At 38.7% G+C, this 10850-nt stretch overlaps 2 protein-coding genes across 2 annotated transcripts in view; one reads left to right on the top strand and one right to left on the bottom strand.

The window, feature by feature from the left end:
- Nucleotides 1-6367, top strand: part of LOC104967378 (zinc finger CCHC domain-containing protein 24-like) — a 12779-nt gene extending 6412 nt beyond the window's left edge. Inside the window, exons 3-4 of the mRNA XM_010796790.1 lie at nucleotides 4029-4193; nucleotides 5256-6367. Of these exons, the coding sequence (XP_010795092.1) occupies nucleotides 4029-4193; nucleotides 5256-5369 (279 nt within the window). The 3' untranslated portion in view covers nucleotides 5370-6367. The remainder of the gene's footprint in view (nucleotides 1-4028; nucleotides 4194-5255) is intronic.
- Nucleotides 6368-7029: 662 nt separating this feature from the next.
- Nucleotides 7030-10522, bottom strand: ppifb (peptidylprolyl isomerase Fb). The gene is made up of 6 exons (XM_010796796.1): nucleotides 10243-10522; nucleotides 10009-10039; nucleotides 9192-9280; nucleotides 9009-9105; nucleotides 8287-8362; nucleotides 7030-7383 (listed from the first exon to the last, which is right to left on the bottom strand). The coding sequence occupies exons 1-6, from the start codon at nucleotides 10393-10395 to the stop codon at nucleotides 7248-7250; spliced, it is 582 nt and encodes a 193-aa protein (XP_010795098.1). The 5' UTR covers nucleotides 10396-10522; the 3' UTR covers nucleotides 7030-7247.
- Between the last annotated feature and the right edge of the window lie 328 nt (nucleotides 10523-10850).

A 10850-nucleotide genomic window follows, 5' to 3' on the forward strand; every position in this document is an offset into this window, starting at 1 on the left:
CTGTGTGCCTTGGCAGTTTGCACAAATTGAACATTCCAATGACATAAAACTAACCTGAGAATCATTTTGACAGAATTTCGCAGTCAAAAGATTTTTTTCTACTTGTTGCTCTTAGCTGTGTTTTTAACTGAATTTGGGTATACTTTGCTGTTGTGTTTCTTGTTTCCTTGCCAACCCACCTGCCCTTGTCACTTAAGCTTTTGTGAAATATAACACCAGTTTACAGCTGTGTATGTTGTACACTTACCCTGAACCAGGGCCGATGCTCAGTCAAATTGGTCCATATTCCTCCTTGTATGAAAGCAGCAATATGTGCGTGAAATAGATGCTGAGAAGAAAAATTATAACTGTGAACGAATGTGTGAGGAAATCATTCTGCAAGATTCAAAATCTGAAGAGCCATGTAGGGAAATAGAAAACCTGTTTTGCCTCCAGTTGTTTGCATCCAATCATATTTTTTTTGGAGAGGGGGAAGGTTAAGCCATTCAGTATTTCAGATGTGCAAGATTTGCTGAAAGACTGTATGGAGTATAGCTTCTAATAATAGTGTATTCTGACGATGATGAATTCTGCATTATCTTATCGTAACGTTACAGCTGTATCTGTCAAATCATGACACAGACAGCTTCCTGAGTCTTTTATCTCGAAAAGTACCTTTAGTCTCCTTTAACCACTTTTTAAATCAGCAGATGCTCAGAAAAGTAGAATTACGATCATAGTTGAATGTAGTACAACAACTATTATTCAAAGTGACGTCTTCAAATAGCATGCCAACCGACATCGAAAGATATATATTTTATAGTGATACAAAACAGTAAAAGTTTGGCCTTTCTGCCTCATAAATATCCAGCAATTCGTTGACTATTGTTACCAATTACTACCAATATTTTCACCTCTCTTTGGATAATAATTGTTTTTCATATAAACAAATTCAGCCTTTCTGATACTCAAAATGGGAAGGTCATCAATCGGTTCCTTTAAGCCCTCCTGGAGATAATTAACTTCACAAGATAATGAAAGTTAAGTTAACACAGGAGTCTTTAAACCTCAGGAAACTTGTTGCTGTGGACTTCAGTACGGGCAGTAATGTGTTGTTTTGCTTTGGTAACAGCTGGGCTTCTCCCTGATGCACTGGGGGTCTGATACAAATTAAACCCAGCGAGGGACAGAGAGCACTGCGGTTTGTTAGTGTGGAGTAATTGACCACATGGTATCCAATAGGCTTGGTGTTGCTGTGTTCTCCAGGATGAGTGTCTCATGGGGCTATAGAAGTGGGGGAGAGAGTGAATGAGGGAGAGAGAAAGGAGAAAGGAGGAAGAGGAGGAGGGGTGGGGGTAAGGATTTGGAGTAGTCCATTGTTTATCCTGATGGTTTCCAGATGATGGCAGAGGGAGGCAGCCAACCTCCTGGGCCTCTCTCACCAGGCTGCAGGGATCAAGCTTATCTGCTGCAGCAAAATCTAGCTTTACATCGCTCTGCGCACTCTGGGGCAGATTTAAGTTGAACAACTGGAGTTATGGCTTTTGGATGGGATGAGTTGTAATGCACATAATAAATTAATTTAACATCTATTTATCCTAAAGTAAAAGTTTATTACACATGGTTCCAGGCTGCAAAGATCTTCCTTGAAATGTGAAGAGTCTGTTGCTGAACCTTTTTAATTTTTTTACAGTGTGCCAAAGAAAAGGGGGCCAAACAATGGGAAATTCTAGTCAAAATGTGTTACCAAGGCTAAAATATACTGGCTTCATGATTTTAGCTATGCTAGCGGCTTGGCCCCATAGCAGTTTTGATCGTTCCACCAATTTGGTCCAGACTGAAACGTCTCAACATCTCTTGAATGGATCTACATTCACTTTGGTAGACATTCCCTAAACTTTTCGTAACACCAACATCAGATCACAAATAATTTCATATTTATTGGTTTGGGTTACGAACAAATACTTGAAAAACGAGTCTATGTTATATTCAGGTCAGCTAAATCTGCTCTTTGTGTTTAGTGCTAATAAGCAAATGTTAGCATGCTAGCCCGCCAAACAAAGAGTTTGAACATAACTGATACACATTAGCATGCTATCATTGCCATTGTAAGAATTTTAGCATACTGATGTTAGCATTTAAATCAAAACACCGGAATTCCTCAGTAGGCTACTTCGCAGAGTTGTTAGCATAGCTGTTAACTTATAAACTAGCTTAAAGGTGGGGTAGGTATTTTTTTTCGAGTGTGCTAGAATTTGAAAATACACAACCGGAAAAAATCTGCCACTTCCTTACAGAGCCCCTCCTCCTACACACACGAACGCGCACATGACCAATGAGGGCACGAGATAAGTTTGTGCACAGATGGAAGGCTGACAGGCACGTAGGCCATCCAATTATTTTAAAATGATGATTGGTCGTGCTTTTTACAGTACTACGGCTTCCACAGATGACATTTTTGTATGGATCTTTTGTCAAAGAATTTAAGATATTCGTTTCTATCGGGATGTTAAGAGCATTCCATTGAATATAACAAAAAGTGTATCTCGAGCCGGTTTCTCAAACTTACCTACCCCACCTTTAAATATATTTTCCATTTCTAGCCCCAAGCGTGTTCCACCTTTTTCAGGGAAACAGCCTTGTGTAATTATGATTTTTTTTTTAACTAGTCATTCTAGAGTTCAGAAGGCTTGATGATGGATTTGTGCCTTTTTCTGCATTCACTCAAACGTTCCTGCTTTCCATCAATGCTTTCCATAAGAGCATGCAGGCACTGTCAGGTCACCAGTGTGATTTTCATTTGTCGGTTGTCAGTGTCACATCTTTGATGGGACCGGTGGAAACTCCGGACTGTGCCATGCCCTCTGCTGACCTGTGGGCTCCAGACTTTAGGTAGAGTTTGTTTTGCTTGTTCTGCAGAATGAAAGCTGTTTCCTCCCTCAGGAAGATGATGCTCTGTAGGTGATTGGGAAAGAGACTTGCCATCAAAAGTGACCTCCCACAGTGCCTCATGGTGGCTAAATGAAGCAAACACAGGCCTCAGAATGCTTCACAGTGGCCTTCACAGTCAGACGTATTTTCTTAAACACACGTAGCCTGGAAATGAATAAAATGATCTGTGAGAAGTTTTGAACCTGACATATGTTCCTGCTGGGAAATCAAAACAAAGGTTTGACGTTTAGCTCCTCTGGTGCTGCGAATTCAGTCTTAATTTTGACTTGGCCTACTTTTCGGGCGAGGTGATTTTAATTTAAACCAGTCTTGTCGAGATTATTTTCTTGTGATGGGTTAAGTATTTTGTTATGTTATACAAGTGCAGAGTTCATCTGGGTTTTATTTCCTCCCTGCTAAGATCTTTGTGTCCTGATTGGTGGGTTGCAGCCAGCTGGGAGGGATGACTGAGGGCCTGAGGTATTTGTCCTATAGCAGAGAGGCCTCTCCTATTGGTCCCCCCATAGGCTGGGGCCTCCTTTATGGTCCCCCGGGAACACAGCTGGATGGAGCGAGTTCATTTCGAATGGGAAATATGAGACTCCCCTTCTCTTTCCAACAAATAGATTATACTTAAACATTACAATATAACCCCACTTGCAAGAAAAAGTTAACTTTTACAGTTTTTCTTGGGGTCTTCTGGATTTCTACACTGCCTTTCTATAGTTTAGATTAGATAAGAAAAGTTCCTTTGAAATGTCGTGCTCGCTCTTCCAGAGCCGTAATAATCAAGCATCAAAGCATATGAGTTTTTTTACTTACATTGACCTTAAACAATCATCTCAATCCAGAGGAAAAAAACTCCACTCTCTTGACCACCAACAGGGCTGCTATCACTTCACGTTCTAATCACGCAGAGCTTTGAATTGGCTGCCGTCCAAAGAAACCAAATAGGTCAGCAAGTATCCTCCAGTGAAAGGTGGTGAGATGTAAAAGCCCAAAAGTTTGCAAAGCTGTTGAAATGTCTCGTTTTTAAGGGTTTCAAGAGGACGCTTTAAGCGGGTTGCACACAAGGTCAGTAATGTGGGAACTGTTTTCTGCTCTGTGTTTCTGTTCAGGCTCGACCCAAAGGTGAGGGCCTGACCCCGTACCAGGGAAAGAAGAGGTGTTTCGGGGAATATAAATGCCCTAAATGCAAGAGGAAGTGGATGAGCGGGAACTCCTGGGCCAACATGGGACAAGAATGTATCAAGTGCCACATCAACGTTTACCCTCATAAGCAGGTAACAGTATATCCTACAGACAGACGAAGGCTGCTTGGGGGCCCCTCAGTAACAAGGAGCCCCCAAGATGAAGTGGTACACACTCAAAATGTTTTGAACGGGCCCTTCTCGCTGTTTTCAGTTGAGTCCTCACAGGAAGGCTGCTTCACTGCACTCAACATGGCAGAAAACCAATTTGTGCTGTGACTGCATATTGTTACACTTTATTTCCTTGTAGTTTGACCCTTGAGGCTGAGAGCTGCTTTATGTTTCTCAATGCCCAAGAGTAACCAGTGTACCCGTTGAAATCAAATCCTGTGAAACTGTAGAACAGGCACACTGTTGTAGGCAAAATACCGGAATATGTTTTAAATACATTATATTGTTTGATTTTTATCACTATCTTATGCAACTTATCAAAAACGTGGAACACAAGTAGAACAACAATTGTTTCTTGTTATAGTGTGATGAGTTTGTATGCCGTAAAAAACTCTATTTTCATTTTCTGGCATGACAACAAAACACCTAAGAGTTTAACCAAAAAGGTTGAGTTATATAGTGTGCTGTATTCAGTTACTAAGCTTGATGGAAAAATCTAATCATGGGCTAAAAGCCATGTGTCAATTTATAAAGGCATGGCGTGAAATATTATATAAACAGTAACTCTTGGACAAACTTAAAGGTCAAATGCAGATGCGAATCTGAATCGCCCTTCAAAACGGTTTTGCATATAAAGGTGACTTTTCTTCAAAAATCATAGCCACTTTTAACAAACCATTATTATAGTCTATAACCTTATTATCAATTATAAAGGGCTAAACAAAACATTGCAATCAAAATTATATTAATAAACTGAAGTAAAAAAAAAAAATTGGAATTTGGAGATATGTGCCTGTAAACACATTCTTAGCCAAGTATCAAGTTCAAACTCCCCCAGCAAAAGTACATTTAAAAAAGTATTAATTATGCATGTTGGTGTCTGCTGTGATGCTGATTTAAATTCTATGATTTGTGAGTAATTGCACAAAGTAGGACGTCAAATCTTTCTGTGTGAGTAACTATTTGTTTGTTTGTTTGTTCCAGCGTCCTCTGGAGAAACCAGACGGGTTGGATGTATCGGACCAGAGCAAGGAGCACCCCCAACACCTGTGTGAAAAATGCAAGGTCCTCGGCTACTACTGCCGCCGCGTGCAATAACACACTTTACTCGCCTTGCATACACAACCTTTTAAGAAACAGGGACAGTTCTATTGCTAAAATGACATGATAATAATAAGTGTTATTGTACTGTTATGCATCTAACGTTTTATTGTCATTAATTATCCTTTATGACACTGTGACTCAATATAAGAGGCTCAATTTTTGTACATTGTCTCTCAGTGGAGACAAGTACATTGCATTTCCTGGGTGGTTCCAACTTACTCAGTTATTATCATGTGAATATTCTATAACTATGAATCTTACCAACTGTGAATTAGGAAACTTAGCTCTGTGTCGCTTGTCACTCATATCCAAAGTGTAGGAAAAAGGTGTAGTTTCCAGATTAAGAAGATTCTATTTTACATGTTTGTATATTCCAGAAATAACTTAAGTGAAATTATGTTTTCTGTATAAAATATGCAACAAGTCTTTATTAAGAGGGAAATGCAGTATTAGTACGTATCTGCATTATTATTATCTGTATTATCAGTAATGGAGTACATACATTTTGAATATATTTTTAAGCCATTACCGTTTGATGATTATTACACTTTGTGAAGGAATATATATTAGCCAACTAACAAGTATATTTTATTAATATGTGCTTGTATTTCTGAATACACCTTTTAGGGAGTCTGTGATTTCACATATTACAGCAATGCAATAGAGAAAAATGTGCTTTCTTTAAAAAATATAATGAATTACAGCAGTTGTATTTTGGAACTGCTTAGAAAGACTCACCAAAGTGCTGTTTTATAGGTCAGAGGTCACAAAGTCTCACATGTTACATGAGAAAAAAACCAATGTGAACATACCAAAGATCATGAAGGATTTAGTGGGAGGTTTCATGTGATTTAGAGGCTTTTTGTATTAAATATTGAATATGGAGCAGTAATCTGTAACCATTTAATATGTAACACCGTTCAATGTGCCTTAATTCGACCCATGAGATTGATCTTGTAAAATGTTTTTGTATTAAAATGTATTTAAACATGTTCCTGGTATCTATAGCAAATCTGTTTCTGCTTGTAACATTTTGAGCATATGAAATTGTTTTTAATATACCCATGTGTCCGTGTGGATTTAAGGTGGGGAGGTTTTGGGGAAGATATAATGGGAAAGTCCACACAGGGCTGTTTGTGATAAAATCTAACTCAAACTGAACATCGACTTATCCAGATGTTAAAAATGTAATACATAACATCACAATCTCCATCTTAACATTTGTTCCAACATCTGGTAGAATTTACTTATGGCAAAGCGAGATCAGATCTGGCTTCATCGTCACCCTCTCATATACCACCACTGGCAGAGCCTCCAGTACGCTGTGATACAAAACGCAGCGATTCCACACTGACCCCCACAAAAGGAAACATTCCTCTGTGCAGAAGCAATTTGACATCTTGGACCTTAATTCTTCTGGACAGATGTCGGCTGAGTAAATACTTAGCGGAATGGGATCATTAGTCATCCGAGGCTGATGAGAAAAACAGAAGAGGCGAGGGACTGATCTCATTCTTCATCTGGTGATCGAACATTCCCCCAATAAACGGACACACCTTCCATTAAAAACAGCTTCGGACAGTTATTGCAGGTTTAGAGCATTGTGTAATACTTTACTACTACTATAGTAGAAAAACAGATGGTAAGAACAAGCTTATATTTAGAAAAAATTGTTTTATTGTATTGCCTTTTCACATTTTTTTTTCACATGTCACAGTTAAATGTGTCACCCGAAGAAGACTTACACAGGATAAGAAACCGATGATCTTTGTCCTGAGAGGCAGCTCTGTGTACCATGCCTGAAGAAAGAGCCTCTTTCACTCGGACCCTTGCGTTGAAATTACAGCAGGAGATGAGACTAGGACCACGAGTCTACTCCAGCTCTCCGCAGTCTGCGATAGTGATCCTCTTGGAGGTTCGCCCGGACTGGGAACCGAAAGCCTCCACTTTCTTGATCACGTCGAGTCCCTCCTTCACGCTGCCAAAGACAACATGCCTGCCGTCCAGCCTAAATGAAGAAAGAAGAGCTGTATTATCACTGCCCTGCACTGAGAGACAATCCCTGATGCACCCAGCAGGCTTTGACTCATGACTTTGTGTTGGGTGATGCACTATTCCTGCAAGAATTCTGCTATTTTAGGCCATCATTCAAATCTTCTTTCTGCTCCTCCTGTCAAAACATTACATGAATTCTCAGCATCCATCAAGCATTTTGTTCCCAGAAGGTGTGGGGGAAAAAAACTCTGGAATAGCATTTTAAATATAACTGGGAATCACTAACTACCTATCTCCTAGAGAGGCTGCAATAACAAAAGTCATCCAAAAGGCAGCAGAATTGTATTGTTGGATGGTATACAAAATATATTTTTCAAATTGTCCCAGGATAGTTTCTCTTCTTTCCACGTTGTGACGGACTCCAAGTCAAATTTTAAAAAATGTGTCAAGTTTGCAGCGTCCAAACTGCACACTGCCCCAGAAGCACTCACAGACTTTAAGTGAAATCATGAGCTTTATCATTTTGATTGTCATGTTTTTTTTTTACATTTCCATAATCATTCAAGTTATGTCCATTTAAAAAAGGCAGTGAAAATGAAGATCCATGGAGGCTTTAATACTTGTGGTGTACAATTAAACCTTTGAAAATATAAGCTGAGAGTTGCTTGGTGAAACTGGCACTGTTTAAATAGGAGAAGTATCACCCCAGTATAATTCTTTTTACTTTATGTTGAGTATTGATGTGTCTGCTTTTGTTTGGTTTTCCCAATCGCACAAGATCTTCAGTTTTCAGCAAATGATCAGAGCTCTATACAAATTAATGGCTTCAAATAAAGCCAATGACGGTGAAATGCTGTAAAAAATAAATAAAAATACAGTAGCATCAAGACCCATGATGTTGTCTGTTAGCACATACCATTCTGTTTTAGAGGTGCAGATGAAGAACTGGGATCCATTGGTGTTGGGTCCAGCATTGGCCATAGACAAGATACCTACAATGCATCAATTAAGAAGTATTTATCTTAAAACATGTTCTTTTAAGTCATCTTAACAGCTTTACTTTTCCTGTCAAGTCAAAATGTCCATGTTGAACTTGAGAACAGATTTCATTATCATCTAAAACTTAAACCAAGATGATTCACAACACATCAACACTATTTGCATAATGCTGCCACCTGCTGGTGAAAACATTCTGAATTACCCTCTTGCATAATGTTTAATGGCTTTTACATAACAAAATATTAATTTATATTATCTAGATTAATGGGAATAAATACAAAATGTAGAGAAGACTAATTTACCTGCCAAAATACTGCAGCTTCTTAAGAGTGAGATTTAGTACAATTGCACGTTTCTGTGTATCCCATCATCTCAATATATTGCGCAGTGATTAAGACGTAATGCTGCAGTTAGTGCAACACTTTGAGGTTTGTTGCAACAAAAGTAATACTGAGTACAGAGTTTGGATGAATAGAACAGTAGCTGACAGTATGTATGAAAGAAAACAGATTCTGCATAATTCTGTGATTTCAACTGATACTTGAAGATAATTCATCACGTTAGCCAACTTTCTACATCGACATACATAAATACACTGTGTACATCTTCTTTTGTGTACAAACAGAATAAGATATTTACCAGGTCCAGTGTGCTTCAGCTTGAAGTTCTCATCAGAAAACTTCAATCCATAAATAGACTTCCCTCCGGTTCCATTGTGGTTAGTAAAATCTCCACCCTGAAATATAACACTGCTGTCATTGCACTGTAACACCATGCCTGCGGGACAAAAAAGGACAATAAAAGGAAAAGACAAAAGCTTACCTGGCACATGAAGCGAGGGATCACCCTGTGGAAAATCGATCCCTTGTAACCAAAGCCCTGTTCCCCTGTGCAAAGCGCTCTGAAGTTCTCTACGAGAAAGATTTGCGTCAAATTCTCACTCACAATCAACACAGGTCAGTGCTTCCCTCAAGTGTTGGTTTGAATTTGAATGTATGATAGTCCCTCTTATTTGAAAAGGAACAACTCATCTGTACTTAGGTTGGGTACAGGTTATTTATTTTTTATTATGGCTGGGTATCTCAGTGTTTAGGCACACACAGGCTGTGTATGTGCAGAAGTAATTAAATAATATTCAAACCATGCCAAGCTCTTGTTATTCAGACTCCAGGCATGTCTGGTATCACAAAGGAAATCACAAATGAGTGTAAGTTTGTTAGTGGTGATTTTACATGCATAAATACATTCAAAGATAAATAACAATGAATAGGTGGCTCTTTACTTTAAGACAGCCATGCTTGAATCATCATATCAGTTTCAAATAGCAGAATTTTCTGTAACTTAAATCCAACCCAAATAACTCATGTGTGATGTTTCGGAATAATATTATTGGTGCACAGAAGGAGAATATTCTCAAAACAAAGGAATACTTCCTCCTTTAGTTTATGAGGAATATTCAAATACATTATCACCTAATGTGATAATATGTGATAATAAACATGAAAAAAGATGAATAATATTAATGTGAAAAGTAACTAACGCTGATGGATAAGAGTAAAAAAAAACATGGTTTGACTTTCAGATGCACTTGAGTATGCGTGTTTGTAGTGTTTTCAGGAAAGTAGACTCGGGTACTGACCTGCCGTTCTTGGCACAACGTCTGCGTTAAGCTGCAAAGAAAACAGAATGGCTCCGAGTCAAATGTGGACACTTTGTTCTCTGGAAAACTAGAGCCGCAACGACTAACTATAATACATACTATCTATGTTAACGTTACTAACCGGAAACGGTACATATTTCAGGTGTACAGCAGCGGTTAGTTTCTTTTTCATTCAGTGCAAACATGACATAAATGAGAGTGGAAGTGTCTCACCTCGAAGGTTACTCTGCCGACAAACTGGTTGTCTGCAGCAATGTCAAAGTACACCGTGGGGTTTTTGTTGGCAGCTGCAGGGCCGGTGCTGTACATGCGCGCGAAGGTAAACGCGAGAGAACATACTTTTATTCTATTTGTTAAAAGTAACATTTTCCAAGTTATTGAGGCTCAGCTAGGCAATGAGCAAATGTCACGCTTACATATGAAAAGCAAGGAAGTGTTTCTTTCTCACGCAACCGGAAGTATATAAACCGCAAGCTGAGACGGGAAACTCTCGCGAGATTAAACGTGATACAGAGCATGCATTGCATAAGGGGACTTTTGAAATGTCAATTATTTATTAACTTATGGCTCTGCTACCATATCGACTGTACATTTCTGATAGGATTACATTTGGTATGTTTGGGTGTGTGCATTAATTCAGCTAATACTGTTATGCTATTATACATGTATGCCTACTTTTAATTACATTTTTAACTTTTGTTTACCTTATTTTTTTTCCCTTCGCATTTAGAATCCGTTTATATTGTTTTTAGGCAGGCCTCTTGTCTAAACTATGATGCAACTGCACAAAAGACAAGACCACAGTGACATACATGTATCAT

Source organism: Notothenia coriiceps, unplaced genomic scaffold (genome assembly GCF_000735185.1).
Source record: "Notothenia coriiceps isolate Sejong01 unplaced genomic scaffold, NC01 NC01_scaffold00002397, whole genome shotgun sequence".
NCBI classification, from domain to species: Eukaryota; Metazoa; Chordata; class Actinopteri; order Perciformes; family Nototheniidae; genus Notothenia; species Notothenia coriiceps.

What these genes read in the sequence shown, in the direction of transcription:
- ppifb (XM_010796796.1), bottom strand. Translation starts at nt 10,395, where the DNA reads ATGTTACTTTTAACAAATAGAATAAAAGTATGTTCTCTCGCGTTTACC. An exon ending in CGTTGTGCCAAGAACGGCAG is followed by an intron (nt 9,281 to 10,008) that starts GTCAGTACCCGA and finishes TCTTTCTCGTAG; the next exon opens with AGAACTTCAGAGCGCTTTGC. An exon ending in TGCACCTCTAAAACAGAATG is followed by an intron (nt 7,384 to 8,286) that starts GTATGTGCTAAC and finishes TTCTTCATTTAG; the next exon opens with GCTGGACGGCAGGCATGTTG.